Source organism: Etheostoma spectabile, chromosome 7 (assembly GCF_008692095.1).
Source record: "Etheostoma spectabile isolate EspeVRDwgs_2016 chromosome 7, UIUC_Espe_1.0, whole genome shotgun sequence".
In the NCBI taxonomy this organism is placed as follows: Eukaryota; Metazoa; Chordata; class Actinopteri; order Perciformes; family Percidae; genus Etheostoma; species Etheostoma spectabile.
This window is the reverse complement of record NC_045739.1, coordinates 29,140,698-29,158,508: the sequence shown is the minus strand read 5'-3', so window position 1 is coordinate 29,158,508 and position 17,811 is coordinate 29,140,698. Positions and strand designations below refer to the sequence as shown.

The following is a 17,811-nucleotide window of genomic DNA, read 5'->3' as shown; positions in this document are numbered from 1 at the left end:
TAGTCGGGTTTTCGGGCTCCTTCTTCGCCACCACCGGCGTCTAGATTCCATCGGGGGGGCCGATGGGTCTCTACCCCCATATACTATTAGTATAATAATGGAGTCCAATCTCCAAAGACTTTGTACATTTTATGATGCTGTACAATAAACCTTTTTGCATATCGGCAAACATGTCTCTCCTGATTGAATTATTTTCTTGATAAATCAATTCATCATTTGATCTCTAAAATGTCCGGAAATTAGCTGAAAGGTGAAAACGCGGATTGTATTTTTGCACAAAAAAAAAGAAAAAAAAGACAGACACTGTTGAAAATCTTTGGTTGATTTACTTATCGACTGATGACTAATCCTTTCAGCTCTTGTGTAGTTGTTTTCCTATGCTGTGCCTTGTGCTCAGTGCTTCCCAGACAAGAGGTTTTCTCCAAAGAGGTTTGACCCTCACCTCCCGGCTCATGAGGAAACTGTCTGGTGCTCTGATTTGGGATGAGAAATGGGATTGGCAATCATAATAGCTCGTCCCAACGCCACCTGCTGATACCGTGTAATGTATTCAATCCACTTTGTGCCACGCTGCACCGGGGTTGTGTTTGCACCACCCAAAAAAACAAAAATATTACAGTAAATTAGAAGTCTCTGTGTCTAATTAAAGATTTGATAGCAAGTCTGATGACATCTGACATGTGTGTAATTCTCCTCCTCCCTTGGGGACACACAGCGTCTCTCCGGCTGGTGTGGTGTGAGGCAGGGATTCATTATCCATGCACCCTCCAAGGCAATATATATGTGACATGTCAGCGGGGGGACAGAATGGATTATTGACATCCTCTTCCCTGCCTGTCCCCTGTAGGCGCCACACACTGATTCCCTGGGAGAGGGGTGAGATAGGGATTGAAGAGGTGATTACACAGAACTCGGTTTCAACACCCAGAGAGAGCTGTCTGTCAAGATCTTTGCACACAAATAGCTAATACAAAAAAAAAAGCCAACAGTGGAAAAAGGCCACCGACAGTCTGCCCGACAACGCTGGAGCGAGCGTATTAGAATAACTAAATGATGGTGTTTCTTATCGCTGAGTCACTCAGAGAAGACCATTAGAAAAGTCTTTTATGGAGGAGACAGAGACACGTAAAACTACGACATTGGCTCTGAATCATCCAAGGGCACATTCGCAAATCCTTAGTACAATTATACAAATATGGATGGGAAAGCTCAGGAGGGTTTTGCACACAGGGCTGCACGATATGAGGAAAACATGCAATAACAATAGTACAGCAATAACGAGATAGCAGATATTAAAGTGTACTCCATTCTGCTGCTTTCAGTATTCTGCTAAAATACAATAAACTGCCTGTTGAATGTAAAACAATTAAACGGAAATCATTTCCAATATTATTTTATGGAACGTTGATTTGAATATAAAAGACACCACTAAAAAAAGAATGACAGTTGCATTTTAAAGTGCAGTTTTCTACTGATTTTCTTTCAGTTAAAAAACAAAACAAAAAAAAACTCAGAGTGTCTTTCGCAATATGTCGCAGCCTTTCGTGATGTGTGTATTGTGCAAGTTGATATCACAATGACAATCAGAAAACAAGTGTATATTGTGCAGCCCTAGTAGAAAGTTGTGTTATATAAACTCCATTGTTTCACTGGACTGAACATACAATATGCTGTCCTCTACACATTTACCTTCTCCTCAACGGCTTCACAGTAAGCATCCTGTAGGCTTCAGTCTGAGCACACAGAGCCATTAGACTGCAGTCGGCCCCTCCTCCACATTGGCACTGATAGACATTTGCTTTTAATTCAATCCTCCCCCCCCCCTTCTCGAGATTGTTGGTACAGTAGCCTGCGTTTACTTAATTCTGTCATCAATTTCCATTTTTATGCACTGCCCTCCCGACTGAGCCGAGTCTGTATAATGATATTTCTTGCATCGGTGCCAGCTCCAACATCAGACAACACTGTCTTATCAAAAGGATTCAGGAACTGACATATTCTCGAAATAGCACAGTGGTGCTAAGCTACAGCTTCAGAAGAGAAACAGCATTACAATTCAATCTCAGCCGAGGCCTCGTTTTACTATCCTAACACATTTAAAGACTTAACCTACGCTTCGTGAGCCTCTGTAGCTAATTCATCTTCATCAACTTAACTTAGAGTCTCTAAAAACAGAAGGAACATACATATCATCCTGAAGGGGGCCACAATGAGCCACTGATGAAAACTCCTTAGCATCAAGCACAGCAGCCTCCTCTGTGGAAAACAACAAAAGGACAAAAAAGAAATCTGCTGCTATATAGCGGTGTACGAGTGGTCTGTAAATGAGACGTGATCTCAGGATCTAGCTAGTATGCGTGTGTTGGTGTCGGCATGAGAACAACAGCATGTTACTGTGACATCTCCAGCAGATCAGAGGATTACACACCCACGGGGTGAGCCTGCCTTGTTGTCACTCTCACTAAAAGATAGCACTCAGAGATGGGAAGTTGTTTCCAAAGTTTTACACCACCGGCACAGAAAAATCGGGCTGCTTTATGTAGTATTTTACAATATTGTGTCGATAAATACAGTGTCTTCAGCAAAACATTCCCTGACCAACCATTAAGTTACTGATTTGTCTAAATATGGATATGCCCATCCTCTTTTATCAATCCCATTTTCTTTATCCGTATTCGTTTATTTGGGCGATTCACTGCCTGAGCAGCTGCTTGTACATGCACGCTTGCAGGGCTAAGTAATGAGAAAGCTTGATATAAATGAAGCTGCCATTTTACCATAATATAAATACGCATGCTGTATACTAAGTGAGACAGTTTTATCTTTCCTGGGGGTTCTGACCTGTGCCTCGTTCTGTCAGCGAGTGGGTTGTGTGGCATGGTGGCAAAATGTCCCACATGACCTACTTCCTGGACTAAAGGAGAGATTAGCAGCAACTCCACACTGCCACAGCAAGGTCAAGAATACTACACACACACACACACACACACACTATAAGGGGTCTGTTTTCCTCCATACTACTACTACTGCCTGAACATTAAACAAGAAAAAAAAGAAAAGCTAAACAGACCAATGCAAGTCAGACAATGAGATCAGAGGCACATATTTCTCAGAAAAACCCTGCATGGCTGCAATACCCTGTCGCCCTCTCCAGTGACGTCATATTGTAGGGGATTAAGATAGCAACAGATGTACTACAACTAGCTGCTTTTGGCTGCCATTGTGCTTGGTTCATACGCATCAAAAATGAAGTGTAGCAGTATAGACAAAGGAGCAATTGTTCAGGAGGCAATAGAAAAGCTGCATTATTAAAAAATAACCTGTCAAACACAACTACCATCACATGTAATACCGTCTTACCACCACCCAAAGAAGTAATAGCCCGGGGTACAGGGGTGAGGGTTGTAAGGGGGAGACTGCCACTGAGGATGAGCCCAGTGTTGTGACAATACAGACTGTTGCTATGGAAATGCCCAAACGGATTGCACTTTGATTTTCTGTCTGCAAAACGGTTCTGTGGGCTTAAACACCAATTAACACCAATTTATTCACATGGTGGCTACGAGGAGACATGTTATCAGTGAGGTCCGTAACTTTAGAGAGATATGATTGGATCCACTGATATCCTGAGCAAGCTGACAATTTACTCCATATTAGGCTTAAATGTGAAATGTACAATATACTGTATGGGCTAATGGCAGGACAAAGGAAGATTAAAGGACATATTGAAACGCAAAATTTAAATACAAGGTGTAGTTTAACACAAAATGGGACTCACAGGGTACAGCGCGGAGGTACAGGTTCTCTCGGATGACCTGCTGAAGTTGGCTGTCCACTGAGCCGGGGGTGAAACACCTGCTCAGATACATTCTGAGATCCTTGCACAATGTGGCGCCTGAGGGAAGGGCAAAAATACAAGTGTGGCAGGGAGAGGAAGAAGCATGGAGAAGATGGAGAGAGAGAGAGAGAGAGAGAGGGGGGGAAATCAGCTCAGTAAGCACAAACACTTTGTACATATATTCACTCTAAGACTAGTTTGTAGCCTGTCAAATAGACTGGAAATTATTTAAGTCTTTACTGCTGCCAAGCTTGATTTAACACATTTTACAACCTAGACTTTCACTCTCACACCTACTGATCTCTCTATATATCCTCGCATAGATCCCGAGTATAAAATGTGTTTCCCTGACTTCCTCGTACATATAAAACAGCCTAGCGGGGTTAATTGCTCCGACAGCGACACAACAGCGGAGTCTGTCACCAGGAGACGCAGAGCTGATCATCATATAGCTCAGCTTCCTCTATCTGATCTCTTAATATCATCTCAAGTGCTTTACGGCCTCATTTGACAGGTAACTTGCTGTTATGGATTGGCTGAGAGCGTCTCCAGCTTGTCACTCTGACAGACGACCACACTGTCGGCGCTTCCCTTCCAGGCTGCCGCCCAGCTATCCTCACCCCTGTCTCCCCCTACCCCCACCGTCTGTTGCCCGGTAGCCGACTGAATGTGCTGCGTGCTATTAAAAAACGTCACATTGGTATTACTTCATTACTGGAGGCAGTCATCTGCACGCACGTACATACGGCTGGCCACATATGGCTGCTGCCTGTAAAAGGGAAATTAACCTAGCCAGCTGCCTTTTAGGGAAAATGTTGGGCTTTTGTTCATCATATTATGAAACAGCTGCTCTTTTCTAGTCTGTTGAAGAGCAAAATACAAATCTTAACATCGGCTCACTGCAACTAAATGACCCGACCTGGCGCTAAAACCTTTAAACTGCTGCCGGACCTCTGGAGAATGTAGCCCGGTGTGGTGTATTTGAGAGGCCGGAGCAGAGGGAGTTGTAGTAGGAGTAGGTGTAGGAAGAGGTGTGGTACAGCAACCTGGCGCATCAGCTCATCCATCACTGTCCACACTACACGCAGTCAAGATGCCCAGGGAGGGCCGGCACGACTTCAGAGATGATAATGGATCCACCAGCAGCGGAGGGACCAGGAGCAAAGTTCCCCCATTTACACCCCCGTGGCCAGATCAGCTATCAATCTGGCAAGCAAGGCCATCAGGAGCGGCACTCAAGTGACACTCCGGTGACATATTGCCTACAAAGGCATCCATCGGCCCAGCCCCCAGTTCTAAACATCAAGGCCTCTTGCGAGTGACAGACAACTATATCGCCACACTCTTGTCATGTGTCAACAGCAATTTTGACCTCTTACCCACATATTGACCGATCGCATTGACAAATCCAGATGAACTGACAAGTGCAAATCTGCATCAGAATGACTGTGGAATTGACTCGTTAGAGACATCGGAGAGTTTTTCAGCAACATTACTATGGATGACAGCTTGGACGCTCTTTGGCGTGCAGTCTGTCATGTTCAAGCCTTCCCTTGACTGGGTGGTGAATGGTGATTAATTACACATCTATCAAAACAATGAGCCGACGCCGAGTCATACCTGGGGACACAGTCTTGATGCGGATCGGATGGGGGCAGGAGTTGAGGACGCCACGGACGTCTCCTAATGTCATCCCTAATACCGGTGTTCCCCCAATCTCTAGGATGACATCACCCACTGTGAGTCCGCCCCCCGGAGCCGACGTGACAAAAGGAAACTCTCCATAATCTGCTCCTCCACCAATGGCGATCCCCAGCTCCCCCGGCGGGCCGAGCAACGGGACGAAGCTGTCTTGCACCTTGGAACGCCAGTGCAGCTTCTTCACCGCCGTCTTAGACATGGCAAATGAGCTGGAGAGGAAAGGAAACAGGATTGGAGGGCGAGCAGAAGGTGTGAGACAGTAATACAAGTGTTAACTGACAAGCTAGGGAAAGATCCTGGGACTTCAGGGAGAGAGTTGTTTTTGTCATTCAACCTTTATTAATCGATGTCAGAGATCTAGGGAGGAACAACACAACATAAGGAAATTGTCTTTGTGTTATGTAACCATAACCACAGCCTACTACATGGCTGTCCACCCGAAAGTAACAGAGAGACATTCCCTCATGGTCATGGCGTTGACTTCAAGCTGACGTTGTGTTTTCATGTAAACACACAACATTGACATTTTAGTGCACATTCAAGCAGATCTTTAGTCACACGGGGAAATCCAGTTTCTGTTCAATAAAAGATACAGGTCATTGAATGCACACATTTTGACAGGTGGCGTATTCAGAATCAATTCTGTAGCTACACTGATGCATGGTACTTTAACACAAATATGGATTTCTCTGGACAACGAATAATTACATTATTTCTTTGAATGTATTTTCCAGGACAGATTCTCCTGTTGTCTTCTCGGTGTGTTCAATAGGTTTCTGGGGAGCAGCTGTGTGTGGGTGTGTGTGCGTGTGTGTGTGTGTGTGTGTTGTGTGTGTGTGTGTGTGTGTAGAGGATGTAGCTGACTTGGGGTAGATGTGTTTGCGTCGACAGTGGCTTGACAGCTGTGATGTCCGGAGAGAGGACAGGGTTCCTCTGACATTATCAGAGCGGCACTGTCACCTTGACACACACAGGACAAGAGAGATCCACAAGGTTGTGTAACACACTCCAAAAGATTAACACGTAGAGTAAATGACAGGAAAAAATTATAATCAAAGGAATCGTTTGACATTCTGGGAAATAATCAATCCAATTCAAATTAATCTAATTTTCTTTCTTGCCATAAGTTATGTGAAAACATCTATGTCGCTCTCATGTCCATGTGTTTAACCCTCATGTTGTCCTCGGGTCAAATTTGACCCGTATTCAGTAAAAAAAAAAAAAAGAAATAAATAAAAAGGGCCGTCAAAATAAGCGCTGGAAATGTCAACATTAAAAATCTCAAAATACATTGGGAAAAGCCATCAAAAAAGCAACCACAACATTGAAAAAAAGTGACAAATATGTCGGAAAAAGCGATAATAATGTTGAAAAAAAAGTGACCAAAACCTTTTTTTCATGGTCGACGGGAAGACAACACAAGGGTTAATGTGGAGCTGGAGCCAGAAGACTGTTTGCTTAGCTTAGCTTAGCTTAGCATTTAGTCTGGAAACAGGGGGAAACAGAGAGCCTGGCTCTGTCTGCCTACCAGCACCTCTAAAGCCAATTAATGTTAATTAATATGACATATTGCTTTGGTTTTCCAAGGATGTATGTCTGGGAAGCTAGACGGATAAAATGGCCAGGCTGATATATTGCCCGATATCATCTTATTGCACATATATTGTATTGGTTTTTATGTTTCCAGATATATCACAAGCAACTGAAGTGAAGAAATGTCAAACTCCTGTCAAAGTCATCATCACGTGACCAAAGAGAACTGACAAATTGATTTTTCAACTGTAAAATGTCCTGCTTGGTATGTGTCTTGCTAACAATCAAACATAAAAAACAAAAAAAACAAAATAATAATCTGTAACAGTACTGCATAATTTATGTTTGGAAAATGATGGTTTAGTGATATATCCTTATCAGAATATGTCAGATCATCATACACGGTGCGCGTAGTGCGATCTTTTTGTTCCTATCCCCAGAAAGCGACTAATAAATAGAAAAGCTAACAGAAAACTATTATTACTCACAAAAATAAAGTAAGATGTCTTACAAGGTTTTAGAAAAATTTAAAAAAAAGACACACCAGGAAACGATTGAACACTGTAACCATGAATCAGTTTCAGAAAATAGTAAGACTAAAACCAGTATATTAATGTATTTAATTTATGGCAGGTGGATGAATTATAATGGTAACATTTGATGAATTATTTGTAATGAGTTATGGATGAATATCAGTCACTGGTTCAGGACCAGGATGTAACTTCCTATTATTGATATTAGCATCGGCCCAAAAGTCCAATCAAGTTAGAATTTTTACACTTCATTGTTGTACGTATTACTGTAAACACACAAGATGCATCACGTTAATTTGTGAGCTTCAGAGGTGCTGTACTCTTTATGCTAAGCTAACTGTCTCCTAGCCGTATCTTCTATCTAACATACAGATAAGAGAGTGGTATTTATCTTGTCTTAATCTCGGCAAGATCGCAAATAAAATTAAAAAAAAAACGTATGTCCCCGAATGTCGGAATGTTCCTTTAAACTCACTTTGGGACACCTCCGCCAATACAATACTCCTAATGGACAATTGTGATCTCCAGGTCCATTGAGGTCACGAGATTAGCAATTACACATCACTTCACCAAGATCCAATCCTCTTAAGCGACTGTGTGACTATGGTGACCCTCGGCTGGGTGGGGATAACACGCCCAGGGCTTCCCTGGGTGCAAGACTGGGCACCCAGGGTCCTTTGGTCAGCAGGCCTAATGAGACTGCTTTAGAGAGTGAGAGAAGGACAGGATATAACTAATCCTCTCCAGCTGACTGGTCATTCCACTGGCAGATCTGACAGGGATCCTCTTCTGCTCTCCTACCGCTCAGCCAAAAGAGGAGGTCCCTGTTGGCTGTTTTTCATTACAGAGACAGCAAATGAGGAAGAGGGAGGCAGGGAGCAGAGAGAGATTAGAAGAGAAAAACCTGGGTGAGAATAAAATGTGTAACTCTGAAGTCGGCTAAGGATGGATTGTATGTGTTTTTGTCCCCCACTATGAGAGCAATAGGAGAAAAAAAAAAGGGAAGTACAGAGGTCAGATAGAGACGGAGAGGAGCCGCACAGCCTGAGGTCCGGACGCGAGGACTCACTTTTTTGACCTCGCAGAACTTCAGCTCAGGCGACATGAGTCAGAGCTTTGGGGAAAGGTTGAGCTGGTTCATCACAAACCACAAAAAAAAACACCCGACGTGCATTTTCAGTTTTAGTTCAAAGCCAACAGCTGTCACTGTTGTTCTCACACATTTGAATAAAACGCGATCAAACAAGTAGCGCTGTGGACGCCGGCATGTTTCAACCTGAAATTATGCTTATCACTTCATCCTTGCCAAACAGTGCCCCCCAGTCCCTCTCTCTCTCTCTCTCTCTCTCTCTCTCTCTCTCTCTCTCCCCCACTGTGAAACCTTTGGCAGCAACACCGTCGACTTGCTTCTCCAAAGCCAGCCAGCCGTACACAGAAAACAGTAATACAACTTGCATTAAGTCTGTTGTGAGAAGAGAATAAAAACACAAGCATCAACTTTTTTTTCATTTAATCATACACATTGGATTCCTTTGTGAATCAATCTGGAACAATAATTCTATAAGCCCTAAGTCTCTTCATGCTTTATCTAAAGATTTCTCAGAATTCCTCAGCATAATGATTAAAATGCTAAAAATAAAAAATAAAAACTGATCGGTACGGGGTATTATCCTATCCTGTTGGGCCTTCACAGTCGCAGTGTGTGTCTACGTTATGCGCATGGAGGCAGAATGTGTAGCCCGGGCAGTAGCTGTTGTCTTGACCTCCTGCGTCTGATGGGGGTTTAATGAGCCACCGCCTGTCAAGTCCGCTGAAGCCTGGACTCGTCCCGCCGCAGACACACCCTGACGCTGCTCTGCTCTCGCTCACTCGCTCGGTCGGTCGGCGTTGACGCTACAAACGGGACCTTCACACCCATCTTACCGTGTGCACTTAAAACACATTGCTAGGTTGCCAATAAGGCCGGGGAGGAATGCACTGCGTACGACAAAGTGACCTCATCAAATTAGACAGTCGTGTAATTCTGTGTAACTCAGTGGTTCATCAGTCATTTGCAGTGAATGCTGTTTCGGTGTAATGTTACCTCGTGTCTAGTCTCAGAGTAAGTTCTGGCTACACCACAGAAATGGCGTTTTTCCACTGCATGGTACCTCCTCGACTCGCCTCGGCTCTACTCGCCTTTTTCCATTACGAAAAAAAGTCCCTGGTACCCGCTAACAGGTCCCTTTTTTTTAGTACCACCTCAGACGTTACAAGCTGAGGCGATACCAAAAGGTGACGTGAAAACCTGCAGACTGCTGATTGGTTGGAGAGAATCGTCACTATTCACCGCGGAGGGGGGGGCTTGTGTCCTGAACAACAAACCTGCCATGTTTAAATAGTTTAGCCAGTGTTTTTTTTGGTTTTTTAGCATGGAGCCCAAACTCAACCATTCCGCAATTTGTGGAAATCCAGGGTAACAGTATCAATAAAAAGACAAGCAGATTAAAGTGTAATTAGTTTTGCAAGGATTTGGTCACAAACTAATTAAAACTTTGAAATGATGATGAAAAAGATTGGGCCTACCAACGTTTTTAATTCATCCTGAGGGGGACATGGATGTTTGCAACAATATATATATATATATATATATATATATATATATATATATTACTCCAGATAAATTCTATAGAGCCAACAACATAACTATTAGATCTATAGGAACATATGGATATATGGTTTCAAGGATACTAGCCCCTATAAAAAGAATGCTCTATTGAAATGTCTGACCTTTGTGTCAGGAAAGAGCTGACCAATACATATCTTGTTTCACTGACTTCCTCCCCGCCAGCTACCTGCTCAGGATCTCTACAGCCTGCAACCCGGCCTCCCAGTGTCATTTCAAACCCAGCAGTCTGCCAACGGCTAAACACGTATCCTCCGGACTCCGAGGCTATTCTTGGGTTTGGTTTTTTATTTACTCACCATATTTGTTTAAATCAGAGAGCATAAAGCAAAATGCTACAGGGTATTACGGCTCCGCGTAGCACACAGTGGTTTTTGTTGTGACATATGCCTTCTAGCCCGGCATTGCATAAATACTCACGCTTGCACTATCCCGAAAGCATTCATTGTTCTTATCTAATTAACCACAATAATTGGATTTTCCACTAAAAGAGAGACACATTGTAATTTAAGCTTCATCTTAATGAGCGTAACATCCCAACTGCTGCACTGTATTAATACCTCATGGCGCCACAGGGCTAATGCTAAAATTTTAGGTCCTGTGCTATTAAATTCTTCCCAGTGATTGGTCTTAAAAAAGCTGGGGCCATTTTACTCCTGGCAGCTTGTACAGTCATGAGCGAAACATCTTTATTGCAGGACAAATTAACTAAGCGGTTATTTCAGGTGCTTGGATCTCGAGGGTGTTCATTTATTAAAGTTACACAGATGAGCTTTGTCTTAGAGCTCAATAATTCAAAGTTAACTTAAAAGCAACGAATCAAGGACATGAGGGAACAGCACTTGACATCGAGGTGGATGGCGTCTTAAAAAAACCTTCGGAAAAAAAAGGGCACAGGCAAAATGATTTAATAATTGAATTTTTCAGTAGAAAGTACATTTTCAGTAGAAATCTTGACAGATTTGTCCAGCAGGTTGAAGTCCAACGTGCACACAGTACCAGTACTACAGATCAGCTTCATCGACAACACAATGCGTGACATTAGAAATTCATAACTAACATCGCGTTCGTTCGGATCTCTGAGGAAAAGGAGGCTGAGGGTCGAATTGAGAATTAGGAAAAGGTTTAATGCAACAACATGATGAGGATGATAAGACAAAGACAATCAGACACAAACAAACATAATAACACTGCAGCTGATAGCGGACTGATCCACGTCTTCCCTGACGGAGTGACGTGAAAGCAGTCCTGAATATCCCTAAATCACACTCATTTATGCCCTGCACCTGGGGGCGGTTCCTTTTCACCTGGCACATTCAAATCCATTCTCATTGGTCCGCTGTTGTCATGACAACATGCGGTACATCTTTGCTGTCCAATGAGGAATGAGCGGCCTTCAAACTCTGCACCTTTGGGGGTCGTTTTGGTTGCAGAGCAAAAGGTTCTGTCGTGTAAATGTGAAACTCTAACATCAACATAGCCCAATCAGAGTTGTATTGTCTTAGCCTAGACTAAGACCCCAGGGGACAGGAGACAGAGAGACCACCTTTTGTTGCATAGCAGGAAGCCCCTTTCCATATGTTAAATGCCAGACCTGACCTGTGGTTCTTTACATTTTAGAGAAATAGAGGGGGAAGGTGAGGAACACATGGCCATCTTGCCTTCTTCACAGACATATGTATATTAATCCCATCCTGGCCGCATAATACATAGTTTATATCTTTTTTATAACTCAACACAGCTCAACACCTATTCTTACCCCCCGCCCTGTATCAATAACCTCAGTGAGGCTTCACGGTGAAAGCAGTGACTGTCGGCTGGGATCCTCCCAATGTTCCTGATGTCTATCTCGATGCCGGCCCTCATCCCCATCAAAGCCGTCTCTCAGCCGCTAGATCGCTCTCTGACATAATCGGCTTTGACCACAGCCGAGTTTGTTAAACCTCCCGCAAAAAGTGGGAAACTTTTCCCACAATCGGATTTCGCCGTGAGTTGTTGCTCTAACACGTCTCATGTCACTGAACAGCTTTTCCGTTAGCAGCAGAGTGGGTTCACGCTCATAAAAGCTTCTGTTGGTTTGACTTGGCGGAGCCACGCTCGTTCTGTTGTCTACATTCTGCTTCTGCTCCAAATGAGGTCTGCGATAATGAAATTAGCCCGTTCCATTAGCTCAGCTGGAATTGCTCTATGAATTCATGCAAGCTTATTTGGTATTTTGTGCATGCTCATTGAAAGTTCAAGACAACGAATAGTTGTCTTTCCTAAATGTGAATTTTGGAGAATATTGATGGACTGACTGTGTGTTTTGTCAGCTAGGATGTGACCAGCATGCCCAACGGCTCCATTTGTTGGTCTCTCTGCAAGTGCTCGCAGTGAATAAATAACTGCAAAGACTCCAGGTTCTCTAGGAGTCTGCATTGGCCAGACCAAAATCAGCATGACTGACGGTTACATAACAAAGAGATCACGTGCACTGTTAGTGCACAACCAAAGGTAAACCTACAGAGAGCAACCGTCAATTCACAGTGGCCAATGTAGATACCACGGGAGCTGAAACTGTTCCTTTTAAGGTAGCTGATTAGTGGATCCCCAGAGTATATTAAGTTATAATTGTAATCGTTCAAGGAAAATTACCAAATATTTTCTGGTTCAAGTTTTTTCCACTGTGGTTCTTTCTTAAAATCGTTAGAAAATTGGACCATTGCTAATAATTGTATTCAATTCATCTTTTTAATTGGTTAGTCTATCAAACGTAATCCCAACCTCTCATAGAGCAAACACATCCAAACCCACAGATATCCTATTAACTATCATAAGTGACCAACCCTCACATTTGACAAGCTAATTGATTATTAACTGACTATGAAAATATTTGCTGACTACTTTTGACCAATCAATTAATCGATTGATTCCAGCTCTTGTCCTTATTGATTAATTTGTTGATGTAAAAAAAAATCTATTCATCTAAAACAAAATCATATTGTGAAAAATGACGGTCAGAGTTTTAAAGCCAAAGGTGACGTTTTCTGTGACCAAAACCCAAAAATGTGTACTTTACTGTCAACTTGGACGAAGAAAACCGGCAAATCTACATAACTGAGAAGCTGGAGCCAGTGAATGCTTCAAAAAAATGACTTCAACGATTAGTCAGTTGTCAAAATAGTTGCTGATTTAATTGTAAAGCTTAACATCATCAAGCTTTCAAGCATTTCTACCATTAATCTGAAAAACGAAAATTGCAATATTGAAAATAATGGACCGTCTGAGTAGATGCAAAAGAAGGTATTTAGTGCTGAACCCATCCCACACATGGAACCCTGAACTCATCTCTTCCTTCTGACCTGTAGTGAAGCACCCTGCTCCTGCCCCTTACAGCATCCTCCCTTAGGGTGGTGTGGGAGGTCAAGTCAGGCGCCTTAAATAACCGGTGACCTTTAAGTCATCTGAACGAATAGACTGGTGGAGCGGCAGATGCACGGAAATTGAACAAGAACTCCTCGCTCCGACTTCGCCCGTCTTATCTGACATCTGTGCCCTGACCTCTCTCGCCAAGCTTTTACACCAAACCCGTGCAGGCGGGCGACGTGGGGTCCACTAAAGCTCCCTGAAGCTCGCTCACTCACTTTCAAATCTAGGACACGCGAGTGCTCAACCCAACACAGACAGCAGTGGCAGATTTAAAAAAATAAAAAAGATTGAATGCTTGTGGGTTGAAAAAAACACACAAAATATCTCCCACTGTCATATATACGGTGGCGTATCCACACACAGAAACATTTTTTTCTCCCGATATAAATGAAATACACGAAAAAGCCGATAAGAAAACATGGAATGAAAAGTACATTCGCTATTCTCTGCACGCCATCGATAAATCCCCAATCTATTCCAGTGTGTGATTTTATTAAAGCTGCTCTTGTGTTGACAACATACAAAGGGGACTTAGTGAAAGATTAAAACATTGCTAAGAGTGAAAAACACACACACACACACACACACACACACACACACACACACACACACACACACACACACACACCACACACACCACACACACACACACACAACGGTATGTCTCATAATGTCACAGGATCGAGGTGAAGGCAGGGGGCACATTAGCAGGGCATGTTGTGTACACACTGCTCTTCGGAGCAATACCACTGTAACAACAGGTCCTCTCTCTCAATCTGCCTGGACGCAGTACCCCCCCCCCCCCCCTCGCTGCGATCAGGGATGAGCTCTCATCAGGAAGAGAGAGAGAGAGAGAGAGGTTTAATTAAACAGAGCAAATCAGCTTCTCAACAATGATGATGGATAACAGAGACAGAAATGGGGAAATTAGGGAAAGATAAGAGAGGACGATAACGAAAACAGAGCCGCTGGCAGCTCGGAAGTAGAATGGAATAAAACGGTGGGATCAACACGGAGGAGGGAGTGGTAACCTTATGAAGGATGGCGGAAATACTGTATAAGACTTATAAAACATATAATAACAAAAAGGAATTATTCATGAGGAAATGGAGAGAAGGTTTTCTGTAACGAGTATTTTTGTGAGGTCGAAGGCGGTAACCTAAGCAGGCCTTTATGTATGGGTGTGTGTGTGTGTGTGTGTGTGTGTGTGTGTGTGTGTGTGAGAGAGATACTGCTGATTCAGTAGGGATGGGTGAAGGTGACCCTCGCCTGCTCCTGCTGCCTGTCTCACCACCTGATATCGATCCCAGTTGTCCAACTCAGATCTGACTCAAGGATACATGCACTCGCTGCCTTCTTGACATTTCAAATATGACACTGTGTCAATTGTAACTCCACACACTATCACTGATTAGTTATTGATTTCGCTACCTCAGTCAGAGTCTACCCACTTAACAGCAGCTTATCCATAGAAATAAAATCGGGATGTAGAAGAGGAGGGGGAACCGAGCGGCGGTTGCAGCATGGGAATGTTGTTGAAATTTCATGTCAGACTCCACATGAACTGTTGAAAAACTAAGAATAGAGCAGGCTACAACCGCAGAATCCAAATGCAGTGGCTGGGAGCAAAGGTTTGGACCACAGATGGGAGAATATGGCTGCGTAGCCCTGCCCTGTCAAGGGTAAACTGCCTCGCACACACGCACACACACACACACACACACATCCACACCTTAAAACAGAAGCATTAATATGCATGATGCCGAAGGACACAGGAGGTACATAATTAGACAATCAACAACTCCCAGATGACATGCATTACTACGACAGGAGGAGAGAAATGCACCTCATCTCATCCTCCTCTCTCATTAGCAGTGAGAGCAGAGTCATGTTTCTACATGACATGCATTTCCACTTAATGTTGTTTCAAACTTGGGCTGAGAACTGGAATCAAAGGAGGACAAATGCAGAATAAAACCAAAAGGATTCGCCAATAGTGCAAAACAGGTGATGTGCCGAGGAAAAGCAAACTGTGTTAGGACCAGGGCAGCATGAGAGCATGCGTGGACAGTCTACCACGTCTCTCCTTCCCCTTCCAATAAATGAATGATACATTATAACAGCATCACCTTGACCTCTCTCTAAATCTGGAGCAATGCATGCTATTAAGTCAGGGTCAAACTAGCTTTTCAAAACAAGCTCCCTGTATCAAGCACAGACACACCCTGAGCAAACGGCAACAACACACAGAGCTGCAAGGCACACTGCATGCATGCTTGCACACACACCTGGCTGGAAACTACAGAGTACATTTTGCAAGTCAGGTTATTTCTTACGGCAAAATGGGCACAGGTGCTAGGAACGTGGGCTTGTGTTTGCATTTCTGGACCAGGAGACTGATAAAGTTAACAGGAAAATCAAAGATCTCAACAAACTTTTCAAATCTAATCATAAGTTCTCATGTACACACACACACACACACACACACACACACACACACACACACACACACACACACACACACACCTGCTGGCAAAGGAGTTAAAGTTCATGTCAACATGTTGACACTCTTGTCCTCATAAGATCTGCCACCATCATCACAACCCCACATTCGTTATTCTGTCTTACATGCACACACGCACACGCACACACACACACAGACACACACACAAGTTTACATGCACTGCACTTTCTCACACACACACTTTGTTTACACATAACAGATTGTCATATTTCTCAAATTTAGAGAAAAAAAATTGCCTACTGACCTGCCTTGGCGCTGGCACACACACATTCTTTTCAAGCAGTTCAGCCTTTCATAGAGGATCCGTTTGAACGCGTCTATATACATCGACCCGACTGAGGTTAAATAATAAGCCTTAAATAAATTCGAGTTGTTTAAAGAGCAGCAGCAGCAGCAGCAGCCTGATGTGAGCTAAGATGCAGGGTGGGAGTGCAGTGATGAGTGTATGGTACCACCGTATCCCAGAGAAAAGTCAGAGGCGGTGTGCACGGCTGACGGGATATTTGGTCAGTGATGCTCTGAGAGCCGTGGTGATCTTGTAGAGAGAGAGAGAGAGAGGAGGGAGAGGGGAAAATACACTCTCTCTTTCTCTCTCTCTCTCTCTCTCACTCACTCACTCACTCACACACACACACACACACACAGGCAAATCTGACAGCGACTGCTTATAAATTTAGCAGCTGCTGCAAAACAACGTGGAGGGTGGATAAATGTCAAAACGTGCTGGTTAACTTGTGAGGGGTATGTAATAGCAGACAACAGTATAGGCCTAATAGCATAAGTGGTGCACTTGACTTGATGAATAATTTCTTACCTTCATGCTCGCTTTCTCCTCATCAAATCCCTCCTTGTTAGCAGGTCGTGCATGTTACTTAATTACGGATACATGTTTGGGCTCCTACAGCCAAGCGTCGCCAGGCCTATATCGATCTGTCCGGGTAGAGGTGTCATTGAACTGCAGGCGCGGTGCTTTCAGGGCGCGGAGCGTCAATTGCCGAAGATCCGATTGTAGGCTGTTAGATTCAGGCTGTGCTGCGCGGTAGAAAGCGGGGTCGGGTGGATGATCCTGCTCCCCAAAAAAGCCACTTTCGAAGGTAAGAAACAATGACAAAAGGCAAACGAGAAGGTTATCTCGGGAAGTTAGGGAGCACGGAGGGGAGGGAATAAAAAGAGTTCAAAGTACCGCCCCTTATTCTTCTCACTCTCTCTGTACCTGCATCAGCAGCATCACCTTTCGCTCGCGAGGTCTAACCTTCAAAGGCGTGAGAACCACATCCAAACGTTCTTCGAGTTTTTGAGACAAATTTGCGATACAGTTGTGACGAGTGTCATTTGGTTACAGTAACACCCGAGTTTATAAAGCTGCCAGTTAAGTGTAGATACAACTTCAACGAGCATCACATCCCCGTTCCTTTGGTCGTGTGTGTAGCGAGTAACATTGGCATGACCCTCCTGAGCCTGAACGCACCAAGAAGTCCTACTTTTCAAAAACAGAATCAGAAAAAAGATTTTCTGGACAATGTTCATGCAAAATAGCCTAAAGAAATTCACAGTGGACTACATTTTCAAACAAATGTAAAATGATCACAACATGTAAATGTAATGCAAT

General features: G+C 43.5%; 1 protein-coding gene across 6 annotated transcripts in view; it reads right to left on the bottom strand.

Moving 5' to 3' along the window:
• Positions 1 to 17,360, bottom strand: part of magixb (MAGI family member, X-linked b) — a 41,548-nt gene extending 24,188 nt beyond the window's left edge. For 2 of the 6 annotated variants that reach the window (XM_032521454.1, XM_032521460.1), the window contains exons 1-3: positions 16,447 to 16,720; positions 5,459 to 5,748; positions 3,779 to 3,895 (exon numbers count right to left, since the gene is read on the bottom strand). In XM_032521454.1, the coding sequence (XP_032377345.1) occupies positions 3,779 to 3,895; positions 5,459 to 5,748; positions 16,447 to 16,529 (490 nt within the window). In that variant the 5' untranslated portion in view covers positions 16,530 to 16,720. Of the gene's footprint in view, positions 1 to 2,186; positions 2,309 to 3,778; positions 3,896 to 5,458; positions 5,749 to 16,446; positions 16,722 to 17,016 lie in introns of those variants that run through there. The other 4 variants (XM_032521456.1, XM_032521459.1, XM_032521457.1 and 1 more) reach the window with 4 other exon arrangements.
• Between the last annotated feature and the right edge of the window lie 451 nt (positions 17,361 to 17,811).